Source organism: Malus domestica, chromosome 01 (genome assembly GCF_042453785.1).
Source record: "Malus domestica chromosome 01, GDT2T_hap1".
NCBI lineage: Eukaryota > Viridiplantae > Streptophyta > Magnoliopsida > Rosales > Rosaceae > Malus > Malus domestica.
In genome coordinates, this window is record NC_091661.1 from 10893314 (window position 1) to 10919579 (window position 26266).

The window sequence follows — 26266 nt, forward strand, 5'->3', positions numbered from 1 at the left end:
TTTTCTATTATGTTTACCCCTCCAGGTTCTAGCAGCAGAGTTCCGTATCGACGAAGATTCGTGGGACTTTTCGATACAGATGTTTTCTTGTGATGGTAAGATCATTGTCTCACTTTACTACACTATACCTATGCTCTGTATCATGCATGAAATGGGTCCAGATCCACTCACTGCGCACTCGTGTACTTAGGGACTTTTAGGTTTTAATTTATTCACATTTTATACATTATCACATTTTATGTCTTCGTCACCTTCCAGGTGTCTGCGAGCACAACTCGATTCGAAGTCCTAGTGGACATCCCGGGTCGGGGTGTGTCAGTTTGGTATCAGAGCATAAGTTGGGCAGTATTGTTTTCATCACACACGTGATGTGAGCATTCTTGGTTCTCGAGTCTAATGTTTGAATCTTGCCACCTCGTCGAATACGGAAAATATGTTAGTTGTTCATAAGTTTTGGGCAAATTTGACGACATGATGATCTTTAGAAGATCATTTTGGCGAGTGTCTCTAGAGTATAAGCAAAGAACTATCTGCTAAGGAAAGGTGTGGGATTGAGAATAGTTGACGACCCTAACATGGGGTTAATATATTATTATTGGTGTATCGGCAGGGATTTATGGGTCAATCTAATCACTATTGTTAACTGTCATTATTAAACCTTTTGAGAGTAGAAATCAAAAATAGTTTTGATTCATTGGCAATATCCGGGAGAATGCCACCATTTCTTTTCTTCGTACTACATTAGTTTTCTTGCATCTTTTCGCACAAATGCTATTTCAAGGTGGTGGTCTATGTAACAAATTTTGAAACTCAGAATTTTCTCGTGAAGCTTGTTAAATCCATAGTAGTCTCATCAATGTATAGAACCATTTAGAATGAACTATTTTATCCTTGATTTAAGGTTAACAATTATCATCTTTGCTTGGAAAATCGACTGACATTTCTCTGTGGAGAACATGTCTAAAATCTTTATCAACCTTAGAACTTCTTAAATACACTTATTTTTGGAAAGGAATAAGTTTTTGTTAGTGGCAGTAGAAGAATTTAATCAGTAGCTATGAGTGCACTATAGTGTATCTTCCGGTTGTACGAAAATGACATACTTACTTTTGAACACTTCCAGCTGGTCCTAGTTCATTTTAATTGGAAAATACAAGTATCGATATGGAGTTACCGTTGACCACCAAGAAATAATTCAAATGATTATAATCATTTTGTTATATGAATGGAGTTGGGAAGTATCATTATACCCTATCAGTTCGAGGTATTTTGTATGTATAGAAAATGTGAAAATCAATAATCCTAATGCTGAACCAATGTTACGCTCATGTGGTGTTTTAATTAGTGGTAGTTGTACTTAAGTAGAAAGCAGTATTCTTCCAATCTCGAGGCTTAAAGTATTGGCGATGATTTATTTTTCTTAAAATGGGCGTTGAAATTCCAACAACAAGACACTTGTGAAAACAACTAAGATAAAAGTGGAATGTTGTTAACTTATCTGTGGGACGTGATCTAAAAGTTTTCTTTTGTGACATGATCAAATGTGGAAATAAAACAGAAATTAAAAATTGAGACTCCACTTGAGGTGATTGAAGAGAATTTTCAGTTTAGACACCTCACCTTCGATTGGAGTAGAAGGATGTTGAGGAAATAAAAACCAAACAAACTGGATAACCACAGTTTCTTCTCTGATTACTTTTGGAGGATGATGCCCTTATGAGAAAGCTGCTTCTAGATCTTTATACAAGTTCAACCAATCAGAAACCCAACAAGATTATCATCTTGGTGTATTTATATTTCATCGTGTCACGTGTTACACTTCTTACCAAATACTTCTATCATTATTCTTCCGCCGTTAGTATTGATCCTTTTGAGATTGGAAATTTCAACTAGTTTTGATTTTTGGTAGTATCTGTTCGAATATCACCTATTAGAATTCCTGCAAAGTCTATTATTGTCAATACTCTAGAACGGTCTTACGCAACGATGGTTCTAAAGTGGTAGCAATCAATGGAAGAACATTTTGGGGAAATTACTTTTGGTCCCTGGTAGTTTTAATAAATTGTGGTGTTACTTTTCGATCATCAAGAAACCTTGTTAGTTCATTCTGAAATTCGACCTTTCTACTTCTTGGTATGAGGCAATAACAGAATTGTTCAGTCTTCCGGCGTAATTCATTTTTGAAAATTTTCAACTCCTTGATATTTTAGTCTGCGTCAGTTATGTTTGTGCTCTCAAATTCACCTCCTGGTATTAAAGGTAATTGGATTGATTTTGAGTCACTAGTCTATTTCCCATATCATTTCGAATAGGGACAAACTGTTCAGGATGAACAAAATGATATTTTGGTATCCTCAGGAACTTCTCACTAGTTGTTGAGATGACGATAAGTTATCGATGTTACGGGCTGTAGGTTTAAATGACAATGGTCGAATGTTAGATTCACTAAGCAAGTAGGCAAGACCGCTCATTTTCGGCAATATTTACTAGTTAGCTATGGTTCGGACTCATTAGCGGAATTCGTGACACGACGAATGTTTGGCGAGGTCCATTTTCATTTTGGACTTTGATTTGTTCGTGCAACTATCTTCTTACTACATTATTTTAATTATACGAGTGTCATACCACTATATATATTGGAAGGAAGAAAGTATAAGCCTGGAAACATGAAAGAGGAATAGTTACATTTTGACCGCGACGGAATGTTATTTTCCCTTTAGCACAAACGTTCTAAATTGATTTCTGCTTTACGTATGTATATCTTATACTCCTATTTTCGAGTGTGGTATAACAATGATTTTAAATTTCGGGGACAAAATTCTTTAAGGTGGGTTGATTGTGACAACCCGTCTCAAATTTTATTATTTTATAAATCTTAAAATGTGAAATTTACAAGAATACCCTAGAGGCGAGGGTATTGATTTTCGTTGATCGTTAGTTCATGACGCGTATGAACTATTACCTTACCATATTCCAAAAGTACGTTGGTAAGGATTGTTATTTATTATCTTATTCATTTCTTATTATTATATTATTTTTTTATGTAAAGGGTTGTGGGAGAAAATAAAAGAAGAAGAAGGAAGGGGGATGGCTGCCTGATGGCAACGAAAGAGATGGGTACTGCCTAATCAGAAATGAGAAGAGAGGGAGAGTGACGAATGGGAGAGAATAACTAGGAGGGAAAGGAGGGTAGAAGAAAATAAGGGAACCCAAAACGGGTCTTCCTTGACCTGTGTGACCCGGCTGACGGGAACCATAGAAACAGATGGTTTCCCGGTCAAATTTCGGTGAATTAAGCCAAACCATCACCTAGAAACACCTCCTTAGCCTTTTCTCTACCATTTCTACCCCTAAATTCATACAATTTGACCTTAGATTAAGGAGAAAGGCATCGGTGGTGCGTGTGGGTGTTTGGCGGCAATCCACAAATTGTGAAGCTAACTGAGCCAATGGTCACTACCAATAGGCTCCCATCAACCTCAGGAACAAAGCCCAAGTGATGGTAGAGGCGTCGGAGCATCCATGGAGTCGAATTGAAAATACCCAAAAACTAGGGTTCCTATGGGTTTTCGTGAAATTAGAGACTTTCCAAGCCAAATTGGCCTTGGCCGCAGGTATAAAGTTTGCTCTACTCTTCGAGATCTTCATTTCCGTAATTTTTGAGAATTTTTAGAAATAGTTGAATTCTCCGGCAATGCTATTTTTAGGCTATGTTAAATGTCTTGAATTCAGTTTTGATATTTGAATGACATAGGTTGATTGTTAGAACCTAAATTCTCTACGATACGTTATTAGGTATTCAGGTGAATCAACGATCCGACTGTTAGATCATCACCAAACTTTGTTACATTGTATTACGTAATATTTGAAGAATGTAGGAACTTATGGATTGGAAATCCGACATACAGATCTTCCCAAATTGGATTTGTAAGTTCATAAAATAAAACATTAACCGCTAATCAGTTTTGGAAATTGGCGGATATCCAACCGTTAGATCATAATGAAACTTAAGTATGTTGTTCTAGAAGCATATTATGTATCATGAGAATTTACGAATTGGAAATCCGTGATGTGGATCTTCCGGATCGAGTTTTGCAGGATTGTGGACCCAATCGTCGATAGTCAATGGGTCTCAAATTATTCTTGAAGGTCCTTGAGGATATGTTTTATGTAAATTATATGCTCTATTGGTAAGAACATTGAGATGTCATTTGATATCATTTGATAATTGGCCGCAGGCGACGATAGTTCATGATGTCCCAATGTTCGAGCGAAGGAGTAGCGTGGACCTAAGGTGAGTAGGTCTTTTCTCTTCTATCATATATATACGTATATAAGATTGACATCTCCACAAATGTTTATAAATTGATTATTTCATATAACTACTGTGAATGCTTTGAAGTACTAGTATGAACTACGGATGGCTTGATCCCTATTTAGGGTACGTAGGCAGTCTAATGAGACGTTAGATGCAGCCATACAATAATTGAGACAATAGCCTTGTTTAGGGAATTGAACAGTGTGAGAGACATTGGTGGAAAATATGAGATTTAACCTTGTGATTTGATGGTTAAATATTGGTCATAAATCAATGTGTAAAGAATCAAGAATTTGAAGTAAGGAAGCATAAGTAATGATAATTAATTAAACTAATGCCTAGTTGGGCTTGTCAACGATAATTATTCCCGAAAATAAATCATTCGGGAGTAGGGCGTTATAGTTCATGCAATTTTATGCCACATAATATATATATATATGTATGTATGTATGTATGTATATCATTGGACATGCTATAACGTGGTTGAACATCAGATTTCATCGTGGTTTATCTATATGTATATTACCTGCACACAATTATTATGAACGCTTTGAAGTGCAAATGTGAACGTAGGACACCCAGGTAAGTTCAGGTGAGTTTATGGTATTAGTTGAAATGATGGGGTTATGGTATGACTACATGTATGTTTAGGCAACTCCAACCTTGTCGTGTAGGTTGCAATGATAGGCAACTCCGACAATGTCGTACAGGTTGCCCATGAATCGTATATGTGACAATAGATACAGTTAGAGCTCATAAACCTGCACCCCGGTGTTAGTGCTTCGACCCGTGGCCAGGGCACAGTCCTTCATGTGATGTTCACCTCCCACACCTTACGCTCACCTTGGATAAAAGATAGGTGCACAGTCTTGTCGTACAGACCACTATAGGTGGTTCCGACTCGTAGGTGACCTGCGATTATTCGCACAGTCTTCACATGATCGTAGCACTTGAGCGTATTTATTTACACCCAGTCCTGTCGTACAGACCATTTTAGGTGGTTCCGACTCGTGTGCAGGTATACTTATTGAGCTATGGATAAGTCGTACAAGTCACTAGAGGTGACTCTGACTTATGAGCTAGCATATATGATGAAATATGTGATGAGCTAGCATATATGATGAAATATGTGACGAGCTAGCATATATGATGATGAGATATGTGATGAGCTAGCATATATGATGAAATATGTGACGAGCTAGCATATATGATGAGATATGTGACGAGCTAGCATATATGATGATGAGATATGTGATGAGCTAGCATATATGATGAAATATGTGACGAGCTAGCATATATGATGAGATATGTGAGGAGCTATCATATATGATGACATATGTGATGAGCTAGCATATATAATGAGATATGTGATAAGCTAGCATATATGATGAGATATGTGATGAGCTAGCATATATGATGAAATATGTGATGAGCTAGCATATATGATGAAATATGTGATGAGCTAGCATATATGATGAAATATATGATGAGCTAGCATATATGATGAGATATGTGATGAGCTAGCATATGTGATGAGATATGGATAAGTCGTACAGGTCCCTAGAGTTGACTCCGAATTATGAGCTAGCCTTGATTGATGAGATATGGATAAGTCGTACAGGTCACGTGAGGTGACTCCGGCTAGCATGTTAATGAGCTATTAATTCAGCCATACAGGCCACTATAGGTGGATCAGGCTAATATGCCATTTCATACTGATTTATTTCACCTGAGTACTTATTCTTATTGAGATATTTGACACTATATAATTATGAGACTATTATTTTGGTTATGGTATTAATTTATAGTCACGCCTGTTATTTCCGGGAAATTATACAGGTATTATGGTGAGGGGCTACTGCCTTTGGTAGTAGGAATTGGTTTGAAAAGTTTTGTTTCACTCACTCACATTTTCTATTTTTGTACCCTTCCAGGTTCTAGTAGCAAAGTTCTATATCGACGAGGATTCGTGGCACTTTTTGGTACAGATGTTTTCTTGTGATGGTATGATCATTATCTCACCTTACTACACTATACCTATTCTCTATATCACTCGTGAAATGTGTCCATATCCACTCACCGCGCACTCGTGTAGTTAGGGACTTTTACGTTTTAATTTATTCACGTTTTATACATTATCACACTTTATGGCTTCGTCACCTTCCAGGTGTCAGCCAGCACAGCTCGATTCGGAGTCCTAGTGGACATTCCGGATCGGGGTGTGTCGACCTTGCTTAATATAAATAATCTCATTACATTAAAGAAAAATACACAGTTGTACGATTCACTTGGTGAGTAGAAAAGATAAGTAAAAAAGACAAATAGAAAAAATGCCTAGCATTGTCCAAACTTGTAAACAACTTCAATAAAGAGGTCAAAATTAGTTTTAAAGCTTGTTATACAAGTGAGGGGTATTAATCCTTAATCCTTCCCCAAATAAAATTGTCCCCATAAATTTCTTAGTTACATCGCAGATGAAATAACTCCTTTACCACTACCAGTAATAACTCAACAATCAGATAATGATTATATTGACATGCTTGGCCAATGATACAAGTGCAACATCAACTGCATCCCCAAACCCAAAATTAGTCCCATTGGGGTGAGCATACGTGAGACTTGGGATTAAATCTATAAGCTTTTCACGCATCATCATCACCTTCTTGCTCGAAACTTTCATGAGCTCCTTCTCTATTCTTCTAGCTGCTTTGCTCTTCTCATCTATGTAAACCGAGTAGGAGCTTCTATCCTCCGGTAAAAACCACGCATACTGCGTGTACGCCGAGTGGGGCGAGAAGAAAACAGGTATGCAACCCGCAAGCACCGAGTCAAACGTCGACCGCCGTGTGAACGAGTCACCCGGTGCTTGCAAGCAGAACCTGGACTCCGTCATCACCCTCAGCACCTCACTTGGCTGCCTGCACTTGCTACGCCCGTCCGGCGTCCCGCAGTTCAAGAGATTGCAGCGAGCCGACTCACCGCATTGCCTTATAAATTGGTTCCTAATTGCCGCCTTCCTTCGGGGCGCGCCAATGAAGGAAAACAAGTAGGGTCGCTTGAATCTCCTCACCTTGTTCTGCCACCTTATCATTTCCCGCCACGTGGACGGGTGAAAATAAGAAGGGTAGGGTATACCGTACTGGTTTGTCCCATTGCTCGGATGTCTTTCTATGATCAAGAACGACATGGTTTTTACAGCCGGAAAATTTAGAAGACGGCCGGCTCCATAGTCGCGGTCGCCGCTGTTCCGGGTAAAATCCCGTACGATCCTCCCTAGGGCCATAAAATGGTCCTTACCATTATGCTTTTGCCACCAAGGCTGGGATTGAATAAAGTCAACGAGACTGACGTCCAGCTCATCTCGAGCCGTCAGGTTCCGTTCGCGGAACTTGTTCGAAACGTGAAGGCCGCCGTAGTAAGGTACGTAGAAGAGGGTAGCACGTGCGGGATCCCACGTGCGACAGGGATGGTTTTCGACGCGTGCGTGGAAAATCATCTCAGCTGTGAACTGGTTGGTGGCGAACCAGCCGCCGCTGTTGTTGAAAAGTGGCTGGCCGAGTCCGGAGTTTGCCACATGGGGACACATGTCCGTGTGCACGTTTAGGTTGTGGCAGTGATCAAGGAGGCCGAAGTTGAACTCTGCCGGCAAATTGTATACGTACACTGAAATGTTTTTGTCGCAAGTGGCAGCTGTAGTCAATTGTGAATTGCTTGTTCTAATGTCGCCGTCGTGGCGGTGGTGGGTTTTGTTAGGAAGAGGGTGCTCGTGCTGATGTTGTTGTGGTAATTCATGTTGTAGTTGTGGGATAAGATTTTCAGTGTGAGAGAATGGATAACAAAAGATGAGCCAAACAGCTGATAGAAAGAAAAAGAGAAAGAGAAAGAGAAAGAGAAAGAGGAAACCACCGCTCTTGATTAGAGAGGGAGGTCTTTGATATTGAGAAAACATGAAGAAACGCAAGAAACAAAGAGAAATTTCAACTTGTTTGATCTGATGCAGGTTCAGCTGGGAAATGGTTGATCCAATTGCTTCAATATTTTAATATAAAATACAGCAAAAACCTGCTATTTTCTGTTTTAATATTCTGAAATTACTTGGATTGATGCTTCATGACATCAATGTATTTTGGTTCTATTGGAAAAGGATCCGATCTTTTTTCTAGGGATCCGAAGAATCCCATGATCATAATAATTCATCATACATCGTCAGAAATTGTTTAAAATTTAAAATTTAAAATTAAATATAAATAGTACTTAACGAAAACTGACTGCACGATGTACGATCATGATAAAGGGATCCCCCGAATCCTCAAGGAAAGGAAAAAGTTTTCAATGTGACCAGAACACGGAATGGTACACCACGTGTCATTATACAAATGGTGGGAAACTTAAAAAAAATATACTTTTTCACTATATATATATAAAAACACGTAATGTACCACCTGTATTCCGATCACAATGAAATTTTTCTTTATGACACACCCCGACCGGAGTTGAGACGTGCTGGCCATCACGTGAGGGCGCATCCGACATCCAAAAAAATTTCTAAAAATATGAGGGTGTTCGTGTTGTCGAGTAGATCACGTTGGCATATTCAAACGTCCCATTTGAGCAACGTATGAGGAATTAATCCTAGATTTTGTTTATGTGCTATCGAATTAATGTTAAATTGGTTATTTCGCATATAGGTGAGACGTACCCCGAGGATGAGCGTGGACAAGCAAGGCTAGGGGGCTACGATCCTGCTTCTTATCAGTGAGCAAGCATTTGTTTTCTCTCTCTCTCTCTCTCTCTCTCTCTCTCTCTCTCTCTCTCTCTATATATATATATATATATATATAAATGCTTTATGATTTCCAAAAATATTTTTAAATGAATTTATGTCTTGTATGCCATGTCTATACCGCTTTTTACTATATTGTTGCATTAGTATGAATTGTGAATTATACTAATTGATGCTGCGGAGGCTCAGGTAAGCTTCAGATGAGTTAGCATGTGATGGGTCTTGTTGCATTGCATATTGCTATGCATTTATGCATTTAGAGCTTATTATGCTGCACCCCGGTGTTAGTGCTCCTGCTCGAGGCCAGGGCACAGCTTTCACGTGATTGTTCACCTCCCGCACCGCACGCTCACCTTAGATCCAAGTTTTGGTGTTAGCCTGTCATACAGACCATAATAGGTGGTTCCGACTCGTGGGTGACCCGCGATCTATCGCATAGGTTTCATGTGATCGTAGCACTTAAGTGTACTTATTTACACCCAGCCTGTTGTACATGTCACATTACGTGACTCCAACTCGTGTGCAAACATATGTTGATGAGCTATAGATCTAGTTGTACAGGTCACGTTAGGTGACTCCAGCTGGCATGCTAATTTATATCGACGTTTCACCTGGCTTACATATTTTAGTGCTGAACGTTATGACATGGCATAATTCTGTTTTCACTGCTCTTGAACATTGTTTTTATATACGTGCATATTACTATTTCCTGGAAATTATACGGGCTTTACGGAGAGGGGTTATTATGTTCATAAAGATAAATGTGTTTTTCTAAAGCTTTGTTTTTGCCCACTCACCCTTCTGTTTATAAGTATCACTTCTGTTCGCACTTGGTTACGTCACCCTTACTTGACGACCAACACGTCTAGACTCCGATCGGGGTGTGTCACTTTACAAAAAGGATATGGCGAGAATCCTTTTCCGGTTCTATTGTTGTTCAACATGGTCCACTGAGGCCGGACGCACATTTTTAATTGTTTACGTACACCGCCAATTTTGGCACCCTATATTGATTATGAATTTTCTGAACTTGGAAAAAGCATCCATATAGTCAATGATGGCATCAGAAGAGGAGTGGAAACCTTCAAAGTGTCAAACAATTCAGCAAAAATTTATTTGGGGTTCTGAAATTTAGGTCTAAAAGTGTAGTTCAGTAGCTTATACTAGCAAAAAAGTATGGGCGATACTACGGATTTTAAGATCGTTTAAAATGATAGTATTGGTTATATACAGGTAGATTCGTATTCAACTAATTGCAGATGTCTTCCCCTCCTCCTTCGTATCAACTAGACTATTCCCTACCCAGAGAAATGAAAAATCAATTAAATAGCAAACGTGAAACTAAGTAAATGATTGAAATTTCAAATGGTCAAGTTTTGTGCGAAGACACCCACAAATTTTTTTGTTGTCAAATGACTGAAATCTTTATTTGTTTCACAATCGAAAATAGAAATAAAATCCAAAGTACTTAAGAAATTATAGATTTTGTTGATGCACAAAACCGGAGGGGTCTTGGAACAACGTAAATCCGACCGTGAATCTGCAAAAAAGTAAATAACACAAGATACATTGTGGTTCACCCCAATGTTTGGGCTACGTCCACACTAATTATTGTATTTCTCTGAGGAGATTGTGAGGGAGAGAGGGAGCTTCTCTATGAGGATGAGAGCTCTGAGAGGGTGAGGGTGTGGCCTAAGAATTAGTCTCCCCCAATGAGGAGAGTGAGGAGTCCTTTTATAGAATAAGGGCTCCTTACTTATTACAAATTTGCCCCTTCCCTTATTACATAATTACATTTAAGTCCCCCGAGTATTTATACGAGATCTAAATACGAAGGCCCTAAGTATGGTATAAACAGTTGTCCCCCAAGTCTTCAGTCAAAAGAGTCTTTTGGCTGAAGACTTGAAATTCAGTCCATGTGTGGGCCGAAGTAACTAGATGTCGTCTAGGACTGATACTCGATATGAAGCGGTGCTCAATCTGAAATGATGCTCAACTAGAAGTAGCATATGTTGCGAGGCTGCTCTGCTTGTGGCTTATGTTGCCTTCGTTGGCTCAGCTTGTGACGTTGAAGGTGAGGGAGTCCCTTTTATAGAATAAGAGCTCGTTCCTCAATACATAAATGATGGGCTAGAGTTAATGCTTTCTAATGATGGTGAGGGAGTCTCTTTTATAGAATAAGGGCTCGCTCCTCAATACATAAATGATGGGCTAGAGTTGATGCTCGCGGCGAGGCGGTTGCTCAGCTGGCGACGATGCTCTCTAATGAAGAGGATGGAGTCCCTTTTATAAAATAAGGGCTCGCTCCTCAGTACATAAGTGATGGGTGCTTTCTAATGAAAGTGAGGGAGTCCCTTTTATAGAATAAGGGCTCGCTCCTCAATACATAAATGATGGGCTAGGAGTGATGCTCGCGTCAAGGCGGTTGCTCAGCTGGCGGCGATGCTTTCTAATGAAGAGGAGGGAGTCCCTTTTATAAAATAAGGACTCGCTCCTCAATACATAAGCGATGGGTGTTTTCTAATGAAAGTGAGGGAGTCCCTTTTATAGAATAAGGGCTCGCTCCTCAGTACATAAATAATGGGCTAAGTCCCCCAAGTATTTTTCATGAGGCCCAATATATGGTACATAAAGTAGTCCCCCAAGTCTTTAGTCAATAGAGTTTGTTGGCTGGAGACTTCAAATTGAATCCATGTATGGGCCGAAATGGCAGCTGTTCAGATGCGGTATTTGTATACCCTGCACTAAAGCTTTGTAGGTGAAGCTTTGCAAGTGAAGCTTTGAAGCTAGAGCTCTGAAAATGAAGCTTTCGAAGCTGGAGCTTTTGTAAATGAAGCTTTTGAAGCTAGAGCTCTGTAAATGAATCTTTCGAAGCTGGAGCTTTGGTAAATTAAGCTTTTGAAGCTAGAGCTTTGTAAATGAAGCTTTCGAAGCTGATTGACATGAGTGATGCTCATGAATGTTTATGTTGATTGACATAAGTGATGCTCATGGATGTTGACATAAGTGATGCTCATGAATGTTGACATGAATGATGGTCATGAATGTTTATGTATGATTGACATGAGTGATGCTCATGAATGTTTATGTATGATTGACATGAGTGATGCTTAAGTATATTTTTGGAGTACTGGACGTACTTTTGATCACCTAGTTGGTGATAATAGCGGCAGGCTGCCGAATAATTTTGGAGTACTGGGCATAATTTTGATCACCTGGTTGGTGATAATAGCGGTAGGGTGCCGAATAATTTTGGAGTACTGAGCGTACTTTTGATCACCTGGTTGGTGATAATAACGGCAAGGTGCCGAATAATTTTGGAGTACTGGGCGTACTTTTGATCACCTGGTTGGTGGTAATCACCTGGTTGGTGATAATAGAGGGCCTGGCTCTTTTAGGCATATGGGCCTTCACCCTCCACACAACATTCTAGCCCATTATTTTGGGCTTGCCTTTTTCTTTTTTTTTTTTATTACCCTCTGATGGGGTTTATATAGATGTCTCCACAAAGTAAGAAAAGTAAATTACATCATTCAAAGATTAGAAAAGTAAATCACATCATTCTGGTGGGGTGTTTATTCCTTGCTTTTGCAGTGTGGGTGTTTATTCCTTGCTTTTGTTTTTCTGCTTTGCTTTTGCTTTTCCCATTCCATTTCTTTCTCTTTTCTCTTTTGGCAGATGGCAGACAACGCCAAAGTGGAATAATAATGGAATTGTTGTAAGACAGCTTATCTTCTGCTTGGTTTTCCCCTGCGCCTCTCTCTTTTGCTTTTGTGCCGTAGCTCACTTGATTGCTTTTGTTTTTCTGCTTTCTGCTTTTGATCATTCCAGATTCTCTCACAAGTAAACCTCTATTCCTCACACTCTCAGTGCACAGCTGCAACAGTGCCAACACCACAAACTCATTTCCCTTCACCGACCCATCCTCAATCGCCTCCACAAGCGCTGCCAGCCCGCAATGACATAAGAGTCAAAGTCGCTGCCAACATCTTTATTGTTATCCATGATAGGATCCTCAGAATTAACAGTGTTTAAACAAGAAACCCAGAGGTCAGAACAAACAGATACGAATAACCCATTAAACAGAGACTGATCAACGATCAGAAACGATCGAAAAAAACCCCAGAAACCCCAACTCATGCACGTCCATCGTACGTCTAAGAAGCAAACCGGCAATCGGAACATTACGTCGGTTTGGAGAGAGAGAGAAAACTCAGAGCCCGACCAACTGAAAAGTGAATCTGTCATTTCAACGTACTTGCACTGGCGCAGGGCGTCCTTTGTCTTCTTAGAGACGGGCAGCTGCTCAAATCTGGTGGTGCCGGCGTATGGAGAATAGAAGGTGTCACCGAGACAGCCGACTGGGGCGTCGGAGGGCAAGGCGGGGAGAGACATGGGGTTGGAGCCACAATCGGGTTTCTGGGATTCGATCCATGAATTTAGAAGCTCGATTTCCTAGAGCTCTAAAAGGTCCTTTTGCTTGCAGGAGCACTTCGATTTGGGTTTTCTCATTGCGGCTGGATCCAGCTGTGTTGAAACTTTGGATTTCGGAGAGGGACGGATTCTAGGTTTAGTGTTTTTTGCAAATTTTGCAGATTCACGGCGGAGGTGAAAAAATGAAACAGAACCGACATGATTTTTTGTGTCGTTTCCCACAGACGGCACCAAATGTTGATGCACAAAACCGGAGGGGTCTTGGAACAACGTAAATCCGACCGTGAATCTGCAAGAAAGTAAATAACACAAGATGTATCGTGGTTCACCCCAATGTTTGGGCTACGTCCACACTGATTATTGTATTTCTCTGAGGAGATTGTGAAGGAGAGAGGGAGCTTCTCTATGAGGATGAGAGCTCTGAGAGGGTGAGGGTGTGGCCTAAGAATTGGCCTCCCCAATGAGGAGAGTGAGGAGTCCTTTTATAGAGTAAGGGCTCCTCACTTATTACATATTTGCCCCTTCCTTTATTACATAATTACATTTGAGTCCCCCGAGTATTTATACGAGATCTAAATACGAAGGCTCTAAGTATGGTATAAACAAATTTAACAGTTTGATATTAGTCTATCAGCATCCAGAGATGATTGCGGAAAATTATGATACAAAATAAGCTAATATAAAAGAAAACACATGTTTGAAGGTTTATTAGAAAAAATATTGATATTAGAGCTTCTCATAGGAATACAAAAACGGGTCGCCCACTTCTTACAATCCAGCCTGGACTTTCTGGCCCTGGCGCCCGGAGCTTTCTATCAGCACCATCCGGGATGATGGAGACTTTACTCAACATCTTGACCCATCTGATGTCCGCTAATGTAATCCCAACGTGGTCAATTGCTACAAGCTTGCAAACTTCTTGGTTTAAATTTAAAAAAAAATTAACCAATGTGCAGTGCACACTCATAATTATGGAAAATTTCAAAGAACATAAACAATTTACCAACTTCCCTAACTCATGCTTTTGAATCAAATTCCATGCTCCAAATGGAAAAGTAAGTGTCAATAAAATATAACCAACTTCCCTAACTCATCCAAACAAAGAAATCAGAGCAGTTAAAATAAATGATCTTTAAGCTATTCAAATGTTATGGAGTACTTTCCATAAATAAGGATAATCAATACAAGGTTCCTCATTTATGGCCAAGAAAACAAAGAAAATGAAATGACACACTCGAAAACATGATGAGAGCTTAAATGTTATTTATTAAAGCAGACAAATTCATCCCTAATGGTCATGCAATATCTAAATTCATAATTCATAACAGATGTATTATTATTATTATTTTATGAAAGGGTCCCATCAGATTAAAGCATCGATGATGTTTCACTTATATTGTAGCTACTGACGTAAATGAAAAACGACAATATCAATTAATGACAACGTAGAATTGATTGTTGAAATTCAAATCTAGATTGAATTAGATTCCTTATCAAAGAGTGTTTGGACCTATTGTTCCTACGCTTCCCAAGGCAACATTGTTGTGTTACAAGTGGGAAAGAAAGTGTAATGATATGAATGAAATAGTGCGATGTAATACATGCCTTATGGTGCAAGTTTTCTCTCATACGCCCTATGGTTGATTGCAACAGTATGAATGTTGTTAGCCTTTCTCCATGGGTATAGGAATACGGAGATTTACATGTAATTTTCGAAGAATTACACAGATTGGTTCAAATAGTTCTAGACCACGAAACACCCTTTAAACCCATTTGTGGCATTCACTTTACAAATTGAAGCAAACGAGGTGGATGTTATATACTCGTAAGTGATTATTTGATCAGTTAGAAATGCAAGAATAAACAATGCCCTTGCGTAAGTATTCTAAACCTGCTAGATTTGCAATCTATGTCGATGACATGAATCTCATTAATTAAGACTATGGAACTCTGTAGTTATCTTAGCAATGGTCCCACCGAGTGTGTTAAAATGTCGAGTCAACCCTAAAAATTATAAAACCTACATGGCGGGTAGGGTAAGTAATTATGAGTTAACTAGGATCTTCTTGTGAATTTGGCTGTGCCAATTCGCAACCAAGTTTTATGGGGCGAGTAGAATAGATGTGGTGGTAGTGTCGAGTGCTCTGCTGACTTCTACACTTGAGCAACTATGGCCAAGGAAGAAACACGTCTCGACCTTGGGTTGTAGAAAGGTTGCCTAGTTCACTGCAAAGTTTAGGATCTTCTACACCAAGTTCGACTGCCTCGGCTATATTCGTGAGAATATAAGTGCGTCGAATCAGTATCAGGCTAATAGGTACTTAAAGGAGATGATATTTTTTATGGTGAACATGGTTCGACCATCTGAACGCCGAACTACAAAATACACCTGAGAGTAACCAATCATATAACACTTCATTTTGCTAGGAAGCTAATAAAACGACCTCTTTTGGCGAAAGAATCCAAGATTCTTCGATGGAAAAGACTTGGATATATAACCGACTAAACTAGAAGTAGTGTTGTTTCGACGACCTAAAGGTTCTAGAGCAATTAGTTCTATGACTTCAGTGATATTCTAACAAACTGAATATGTTGCTAGTTGCCAACCCAGTGATGTTCCAACAAACTAAATGTGTTGGCCAGGAGGGGAGGGATTTAGGATAATTAGTATTTGTTTCTCAAGGTTGTGAGAATGTTTCGCGTAGAAAGTATGAGGTGTTTGTATGTTGAGTTGAAGGGACTTTCAACATTGCAGGGCCTTCTCTACTTATAGGCGAGGCTTCCATAATAAACAAGCCTGTCAAGGCAGAGTCAGTATGGGACTGTGTTTACATCAGCATTTACTTGAATATTCCACTTATCTCTTTAATTTCCTTCTTAGCAAAAAATTCATCCAGTCTCGCCCTCTTTGACTCTAACTAGGATTTGCATTTGATCCAATTATGCAACCTATTCATTTTTATCTGATCACGTAGGCACTCTGATCGCTGGGATGGTTCATATTTATCCAAGGTTTATTCTGTTTCTTGGCAATTTTAGTTTGCATAGGACTCGACCGAGCTACACCTGTACTTAATCCTCTCACAATCCTATTTCCATGAGGACTCGGCCGAACTAACCCCATTTTGGGCTAAAAGCCCATTGGCGAAGGATATTTACTGGGGCAAGGATTGTGGCATTTTCAACTCGGGTCAACCCATCTTAGCCCAAACTGTTATTTTAGGTCCAAACAGTAGGTCCGCAAATGAAGGTGCCTATTTATAGGCTAAGGACTTACATAGACTGAGTACTAACAAATTACATATTACACATTGGCTCCATAAATTACATATTACACATTGGCTCCATGTGGACAACCACATAATTAATAGTATTTGCAACACTCCCTCTTGGATGTCCACCAACCAATGATAAATGCCCTAATAAAACCTTGCTTGGAATACCTAAAGAGACAAAACCTAAGTGAAGTAGAAAAATCAGGCGCAATGGTTCACGAGCTTTACTAGCCGAACATAATAAAACTTAAGCTTGGCTAAATTTTCTAACCAGCCTAATACTTTGTTCAAGCCCGTCTCTTTTCACTTATGAACTAAGCTTGAACGAGCAAAAGATGATTCGAACTGTTTGAGCCAAGGTACTACATTCCCACGGACCTTAAAATCCAAAGGTGGATAAGATACTGTTATCTTAAAATCCAAAGGATGAACAACTGGAATCTTCTTTGTGTTAAACCTATTCATTATATAACCAAGTAAAGTGGCGATCCTGGTCAGTCAGTATTTTCAATACTATCTTTAATCAAGCCTTGTGCGTTGTAAAGTTAAATCTTCTTGCATACTCGATTTTGTTCAAGTTTTTATTTGCCCACTCAAGTGTTATGGTGCTTTATTTTTCTAGTTGTAGATTTGTATATTGTATATAGATAAATATTTAGCACCATAAGTTTCTAGCTAGTGTCAAACCCAATTTAAGACAATCTAAGGCGATCTTTAAAGTTGTCCATAACCAATGGCAAGAGTCTAGGATCAAACATTGAAAATATGTGAGTTTGAGACCACTTATAGTTTATATATTATCTATCTTTTTGGAGAAAATTCACTTATCAAATCAAATCAATGTTGGATATTCTAAGAGATGGGTCAGTCCACTCTTAACCACACCAATGCTTTCTCTCAACTTGCATCTAGCGATTAGAACAAAACGGTAGAAAAAGTGGGGGCTTTATATGAAATGCCTCCTTCACGTGGGACCATCACATAGTGGGTCAAATGTGTATCAATCTCAAATTGGTTGTTAAGCTTGGAAGCATGGTGTTATATTAAACACAGTAACTCGGACACGACACAAACTCACAATCAAACCCACTCTTATACAAAGAATAAAGTTCAGAAACTCCCTTTAGTTTTTATACTTTTTGTTTTTGTGTTTGAAATATGTGGAAAGTATAAAAGGAGAGAAATGAAGAATGGTAATGGGATGGAGGAAAAGAAATAAAGAAAAATGGATGAAAACTAAAAGTGAAAGCAAACTTGAATTAATTTTAGGTTTCTTGTTTTCTTTTTTTGTACCCTTATACATTTCTTTTACATATCTCCCTCTATATTTCGTCCGCTCTTATTCATTTCTCATTTCAACAATATACTTTTTCAATATCTCAAACAAAAAATCATAACAAACCAAATAATTATCAAACAGGCTTGTAGCTTTCAGACATTTTTTTTTTATAACTGCAAGCAGTTACCGAACGCATTTCAACTTTTCAAACAAAAAAAAAATGTTGAACTGAAATTGAAAACAGAAAACAGAATGGTACTCAAACGGTCTCTTTACAAATCATGAGTCTAGAGGTGCAAAAACAAAACATAAGTTGTGGATCAAAGTATTCCCATGTAAAAAGGTAAGTTATGATCAATTTATTAGCAAATCCCAGAAGAACGATGCAGGGTCTGATGAAGAAATCAAAATGATCTTGCAGTGGAAGAACAAACCACATAGCATATAGCACAAGCACATTCCATAATTTATATATTTGCATGTACATGTGGCAGGTCCAAAAGCACTGTAGTGTAAGCCAATCCTAGTGTTGCAAGTAGCAAGTAGTAGCAAGGGTCGTTTATATGAAATCCAGCTCTTCAAGAATCTCAAGGGGCTTAAAATAACTCATCATAATCTTCCACTCAATCTCTCATGATTCCCCAATATGAAGCAGATAACACTAAAATTTATAATACTCCATTTATGATCTTGCACATTGATCTTGCACATTATTAGTATTACTTTAATGAGTAAAAGCAGCTTCCTCAAAAAGCAATTCCACCTTCCCTCCAATATCCCATACACTATATATAACCCACCTTCCCTTCACCAAAGCATCCATCAGCACTCTCTTTATCTATCTACAACTCTCAAACACATACAATGACTCCTTCAAACTTTTCTTCCCTTAGCTGTGAACTGAAGGTTATGCAAGCAAAAAACATCGAATTCAAGACCACAGGAAACCTCTTTGTTCGATACTCTCTTTCAGCAGGAAACAACAGAAGAATTATGCTCAACACTAGAGAAATCTCCGCCAAGTCCAACCACGTTTGGAATGAGTCTGTCTCTTTGGAGTGCTCTGGAACCGAGATGCGCTCCATGGACAACACCCTACAGCAAGAAAGTGTGGTTTTCGAGCTCCGCTGGAGGAGCACTGTGCCGGTTTTTGGCAGGATTGGAGGGTCACAACTCTTGGGCAGGGCAGAGGTTCCGTGGAAGGACATCCTTGAATCACCAAGCATGGAGTTGGACCAGTGGGTCACGGTGCTTCCAACAACTGCGCATGCTCTAGAAGGTGTCAAACCGCCTAAACTGCAAGTAGGAATCAAGATTCAAGTTCAAGCAGATCATGTGGAAATGGAGAAAAAGAGGCAAAGAAACAGGAGGTTGAAAAGATGGGATGAGTGTGGTTGTGAAAGTGGTCATGGTCACGGTTGCATTTGTTCGGATTATGAAATTTTTGCACTAGCAGCTGCGCTAGAGGGTTTTTAGGCACAAAAATAATTGGTGTGTGCGCACTAAGAGGGATTTTGGTTGGTGTAAACATTCTTTGTGGTTTTTTTTTGTTTTCCTACTAGTATCACACTGACCCTTTTTATCTAGGACTGAAGTGATTGTCGAAATTTATCTTTGTAACTGTGTATATGAATCAGACGATCCTGAGAAAAAATGAAAGATCCAAAAAGGCATTTGAGAAAATATATAATGTAAGCGAATTGTTCCATCAATTACAAAATATTACTGGAGTCTAGGCAACTGTGGAAATATTGACTCAAACCTAGGTTGTGACCTTGTGCTTCAAAAACTTTGTGCCAAAACACAGAGCTTTTCCTACGGAGTGTTCTCTAAAGAACTTTTTTCCTTAAACGGTTTTAGCTTGGCACAAGTCTTGTTCAACATATCAGTAACAGCAATGACTAATAAGACCTCAGACCAAGAAAAAAACAACTACTGTAACCAGGTTATGTTATTTGTTGTGCAATATTCTCTATTTATTTGTTTGGCAATCAGAAACAAAAACGGCTGAGCCAATCCCAGTTCATAAGATTCCGATTCTAATTTTCTTTCTAAATTTATTTCTAACGGATAGAAGAAAATGAAAGATATAGAAATATCACTAACCTATAAACAATGTAGCTAGAATTCATCGCTTGAGCTTCGCATGTGCCAAACCAGAAGCGCTGAAGTAGTTTCAGTTTAAAACTGCAGCATGATGGATTCTTAAACTACTTGGTCTTCAGCACTTACATACAAATCATCTGTCACATGATTTTGAAGACCCCCATTCCACATATTTTTCTGTTCAGCCTACACCTCGACTTGATGCTTTGGAAAATGCAAGTCAATTGTCCCACTCATGGAAGGATGCACATCTCCACAGAACAGCCCAAACAGATGCTTTCCGAGTATAATTTAACCCCCCCCCCCCCCCCCCAACATGATTAAACCACGAGCAAAATCAGTATATCTGTAAAGTAGATCTAGATGGGAGTATAGAACCATTCCAATAGATAAAAGAGGCATTACGAGACCATTTCCTGATTGAAATCCCACTAAAGCATATGATAAAATGTCACACACTTACTTGGTCATCAATTTTTGAGAGACAATAAAAAGCCTGACTTACAAGAAAAATTACTATGCTACAAGCACTTATCACTGTCTCTTAGCTTCTCCAGGAATCCATATACCTTCCGGTGCCACAAGTCAATAACAGTCTCCAACACCTTTAAGAGAGGCAGAGAGGTTTGTGTTATAGCATGAAAACATTGAGCCTATAATCAAACTCGCAGCAACATCTGCATCGTTCATTTATGTTTGTGGCACTTCCTTAATAATAACATTTTTTGACATTCGGCCTCTCAATCATATGATCCCAAAATAAGCGTATATCATAATCACTGGCATAAGAAGCACTGAAAGATCTATAGATCTTGCGTGTAACCATCAACCTCCACTTGTACATTTCGTCTAACATCGCTGAAACTACACTCGACTTTCCTGCTTTCAAGTAAGCATATGCAAGACTAGTATATATTACACTGTCTCCTGATATACCTTTCTCTTGCATAAGACTGAAAACCTTTTCAGCACTATCAACCCTTTCTTGTTTACATAACCTTCTCATCTGGAACTCTTATAACTGCTTCATTCTCTTGGTTACAGTAACCATCTATAATCCATGTATAGGGGCAATAACTAGCATAAATTCCCACATCAAGCATGGCAAATAAAATATCTTTAGCACTGTCCATCTCCAGAACCTTGCAAAATCCATTAACAAGTGCTTTATATGTAAACTCATCCAGCTGCAGTCCAGCTGCCAACATCCTATCCTTCACATTGACACCAGACCTCATATCTTGTATCTTACAATAAGCATTAATCAATGTGTTACATGTGACATTGTCAGGTTCAACATTCCTTTCACTCATCTCATTCAAAAGTTTATTTGCATCCCTCATCCTGCTTTCTTCGTACAACTTGCGAAGAATTGAATTATAATTAACAACTCCTGGATAGAGTCCCTTGGCCTTCATTACCTCACACAATCTTAAAGATTCTTCCAGGTCATTCACTCTACAATACCCATCAATTAATGTGAGGTAAGTTATATGGTTCGGAGTAGCACCTTTGATTTCACGGAAAAGTCTTACAGCCTACCTCATCCTACCTTCTCTACAAAACGCATACATAAGTGAATTGTACGTCACCATATCAGGGGTAACTCCTGCTCTTTCCATTCTATCTCTAACAGACAAAGCTTCATAGTGCATACCCCTTTTAGAATACAGTGATATCAACGTATTGTATGTGAAAAGATCAGGAAAGACACACTTGAATTCCATCTCACTCAGCAAACTCTCTGCCTTCTCTACACCCCCCAGACTTGCAACAAGCATGAATCAACACATTGTACAAATGAACATCCCGGCCTTGATCATATTCTGGTAAACTTTCCACACCATGTTCGTCAACCTATCTTTAACCAAAGAACTCAACAAGACAGTACAAGCGTGCAAGGGGGGCTTAAACCCATGAACCCTCATGTGCCCCAAAACCTGAATCGCATCTTGGGTCATCTTAGAATTAGCATAAAAGATCACAAGCCAGCTCAAAACATGTGAATTCACATCAGGGTCGTCATGGGTCTGAACCAAAGCATTCAAAACCGAGGGAGAGGACAAGAAATTCTTAAGGGAAATTTTCTCAAGCAGTTGGTGTGCAGGATTGAAGGGGGTGTGCTTGGTGAGGATGTGAATCATAGTCCAAGAGCAATGCAAGGAGTGGTTGAAAGTGGGAAGTGATTCAACCCATTTGAAGAAAGCCCACGAAGGAGAAAGGCCATATCCATGGAGTGAGAGTTGCAGGAGTACCAGGCGAATGGTTGCAGAGCTGAGAAGAGAGCCATTGTTGGGCTTCAAGAGGTAGCTTCAATGACCCTTTACTACAACTGCATACACACTGAATGAATTGGGTCTCACCGGTCAATGAAACTAAAACAGCCATCAAACTCTGACAGGTTTTAGTCAGGTTTCAATCGCTTCCTTTTTTTTTATCGAAACCGAAAATCAAATTAAAATTACTATTTACTTTCGTTCGGTTTTATCTAATTTTTTTATTAGTTTTGGTGTTTTTTTTTTTTTCGGCTCGGGTTTTTTAATTTCTTATATTTGTCATAGATTAGAGGTTAAATTAGTCATTATTTGAATTTAAATTCATACCGTCATGTAATGGTTTAAATTTTTTTTATTACTGTAATAAATGACCATTTGCTTTTAGTTTTTTGTTTTACCTAAAATCTTTTGAGATATGAAATTGTAATAAAATAATAATAAATTTATGACATTAAAATGTTTAAAGATATTAGATGAGATTGCAACGGCAAGTGAATGAAACTTGAGAGATTAAGACGTAATTTACCTTTTTCTTTTTGGAAAACTAATGAAAATGGTTTGAAAACTTTGAGTTTTAATTATAAGGACAAAATAAAGGGTAAAGTGAATAGTACCAGGATTGACTTTTTAGTGTAAAAATGTGATTTTTCGTTAAAATGAACAGTACCAGGTGCTTTTCGTTAAAGTTCCTTTTCTTTTTAATGTCAATAACATTTTTTGTTTATTTATTTATTATCTGCTATTTTCTAATCATCCAAAAGCCAAACGGGGAAGAGGGACAGAGGAAGAGAGTGAGGCCGAAAACAATGGAGAGAACAGCACCGAGAAAGCCTCGCAGAGACACTGCCGATATGCTGACGTGGAAAGAGGTCCCACACTCCGACTCTCCGGCCACCGCCTCCTCCGCCCACCGCTCTCATCAGGTTGCTTTACCTTCCACTTTGAACACCTACTTAGTAGTCAAATGTCAATTTCTTCTTGTTTTCTTTCTTGGTGGTGATGTATTGAGAAATAATTAAGCTCAAGCGGTGCATTTCAGCCGTCCGATGGAATCAGCAAGGTGCTCCATGGCGGTCAGATCACTGATGAAGAAGCTCAGAGCCTCAACAAACAGTAAGATCTCTTCTCTCAGCTCAGATCCAGCTACTAATTTAGTAATGCATGCTTCGTTACTGTAATTTTCTGCTAATGGCTGGCCCATTAACCTGCTCAAACTGCTGAATCAAGGCTACAAGCATTTCTGTTTTCTGATCAGAAAAATATCAACTTTGATTGTTTTATATGCATGTGATCTTAATTTATCTCTTGTGATAAGACGATATTCTAAATTGCTCTAATCTACGAGACGGTGGCACTGGCTTGGCCGACTAGCCTAACCCACGTATGCTTGATTGATGTGATCTTTATTTAGTGTATGGTCTACAAATGCATGCAATGAAACCCAATAATTTCGTTTCTCTTTTTCAAAATTTACCTATCTTAGATCCCGCAAGAAATCACTGCTTTTGAGTATATGGTTAATCACCAATATTGTAGTGTAAATCTAAAACCCAGACGAAATGCGGTACAGGAAGCCTTGTTCAGGCCATAAATTGAAGGAGATTACTGGAAATGGTATATTTGCAGCTGGGTCAGGCAAGGATGCTGCACCAGAATCTAATGATGCTAGTAACAAAACGGGGCTTCGTATTTATCAGCAAGCACTCAATGGAGTCAGTCAAATCTCATTCAGTGTTGATGAACATGTCACGCCCAAGAAGCCTGTCACTGTTCCTGAGGTTGCCAAGCAGCGTGAATTGAGTGGGACATTGCAGTCCGACTCAGATTCAAAATCCAAGAAGAGCGTATCAAATGCCAAGTCCAAGGAACTCACTGGAAATGACATCTTTGGCCCTCCTCCTGAAGTCTTGCCTCGATCATTGGCTGCTGCTCACACCCTGCAAACTAGACAAACCAGAGACATGGGGGAACCTGCACCCCGAAATCTGCGCACCTCTGTCAAAGTTTCCAATGTGAGTTCACTGATTCTTTTTCGTTTTTGTGAATGAATGTTTTCATTCATATTTTCATTCCGCAGCTTTAGTTATGATAATTAATTAATTAGGAAATGCAACACTAGATAAATTGGACTTCCGTAATTTTGGTTTTGAGCTGTGCAATTGAGGGTTCTCCTGTTTAGGGTCTTTTGTCAAATAGTCGTCTGGCATGTTAGCGATGAGACTGTTAGTTTGGACCATACATTCCAAAAAGAATTAATTGGACCGAGGGTTCAAAATTGATAGCCTAGAAACTAGAAAGATAGTCTGCTGGTGAACACTTTCCTGTAATCCAAGTATATATTTATTACTCTGCCGAATAATGCTGGACTATCTTGCGAAGTAACATTTCTTGAATTCTAGTGTTGAAATTTACTTTTTGTGACACAGCCTGCTGGAGGTCAGAGTAATATTATGTTCAGTGAGGAACCTGTTTCCAAGACTCCAAGGAAAATACATAACCAGAAGTTTGCGGAGCTGACGGGGAATGATATATTTAAGGGAGATGTTCCTCCAGGATCTGCTGAAAAGCCCCTGAGCACGGCTAAGCTGAGAGAGATGAATGGCAGCAACATCTTTGCTGATGGAAAGGCATCATCCAGAGACTATCTGGGTGGTGTTCGTAAGCCCCCCGGTGGAGAAAGCAGCATCGCCTTGGTGTAACTCATAATCCCTGACTTGTTACTTTCCTTTATCTTCAAATAAAGTCGGTCCCATAGTATGATTTTCCATAGTGAACTTTGTACTGACATGTTAAACCCTGATGAGATGAGCATCTTTGATCTCTAGGATTTTGGAGCTGTGGATGTGAGACTGAGTTGTAACTATACATTTACATTATGGGTAGGGCATGAAATGTCGTCGGAAAAATTGCTGGAGGGTTTGGCTGATTGGGTTATTTCAAGCATGGTTATCTCAGTCGTTTCAAGCTTGCGTTTACTTGTTTCAGGACCTATTTCGTTTACAAAATAGATGATAATTTAAGAATTTTCAAACTCTTCTTCTATTTGCTAGGTCCAGTCATCGACGTCAAGAAAATCTGGTTGAGACCCTGTTTTTCGGATCGAAAAAGGTGGATAACTCCGTAATTTAAGTTGATTTTAAGGGAAATGATTTTCCTACTTTTTTCTCCCCACGCACTGCTCCTTCCTTTTTCGTCCTAGTGATTGGATTGAATAAATGAAGAAATCCGTGATAGAAAGTTTAGAGTGCAGAAGGAGAAAATAAGGATGCGGAAGGTAATTTTCCATTTTAATTATTTGAAGAAAGTTTACAATTTAACTCTAGCTTGTTAGACTCTGCTAAAAGAAAATGGAAAATACCAAGTCAATGAAGCACTCCTCAGTCCTCATTGGTGTGGTGTGTATACACCCGGTGGCGTGGGGACGTGAAATGAAAGTTTCTCTCCTAAAAGGATTTGCCATCGAGTTCTCAAGAGCAATTGTTCAAGGTCTTCATAGATTGGCTGTAAACTACGAAATTTTAGGCCATCACCAGTGGAGATGGCTATTATAGGGTTATAGGCTAAGTTTTAGCCCAAAATGCCACAAAACTCAATTCTAATAAAGGACTGGGCTAAAAAAAGTTGAGACCCACCAAGCCAAATGTTAGCCGAAAGGCTATTGGGCTAAGTATGTTGAGCCCGCCTAACAGCCCAATTGTGGAGCCTAGCACCAATGCCTTCTGGGGTTCCTTGGCATCTGATTGGACACATGAACCTCAAAACACATGAGGAAAATCATGGTCTGCTAAGAAGTTT

General features: G+C 39.1%; 3 protein-coding genes and 1 pseudogene across 3 annotated transcripts; 2 read left to right on the top strand and 2 right to left on the bottom strand.

Moving 5' to 3' along the window:
- Positions 1-6793: 6793 nt before the first annotated feature.
- On the bottom strand, positions 6794-8513 carry LOC103419174 (probable xyloglucan galactosyltransferase GT17). The gene has a single exon (XM_029105634.2). It carries the CDS (start codon positions 8265-8267, stop codon positions 6834-6836), a length of 1434 nt encoding a protein of 477 aa, XP_028961467.2. The 5' UTR covers positions 8268-8513; the 3' UTR covers positions 6794-6833.
- A 9904-nt stretch (positions 8514-18417) lies between these two features.
- Positions 18418-22507, bottom strand: LOC103432699 (pentatricopeptide repeat-containing protein At5g38730-like; annotated as a pseudogene).
- LOC103432651 (uncharacterized) lies at positions 18954-19565 on the top strand. The gene has a single exon (XM_017330559.1). The coding sequence runs from the start codon at positions 18954-18956 to the stop codon at positions 19563-19565; it is 612 nt and encodes a 203-aa protein (XP_017186048.1).
- A 692-nt stretch (positions 22508-23199) lies between the features above and the next one.
- Positions 23200-25494, top strand: LOC103432653 (uncharacterized). Its single transcript, XM_008370860.4, has 4 exons — positions 23200-23394; positions 23511-23584; positions 24042-24483; positions 24898-25494. The coding sequence occupies exons 1-4, from the start codon at positions 23278-23280 to the stop codon at positions 25168-25170; spliced, it is 906 nt and encodes a 301-aa protein (XP_008369082.2). The 5' UTR covers positions 23200-23277; the 3' UTR covers positions 25171-25494.
- The last annotated feature ends 772 nt before the right edge of the window (positions 25495-26266 follow it).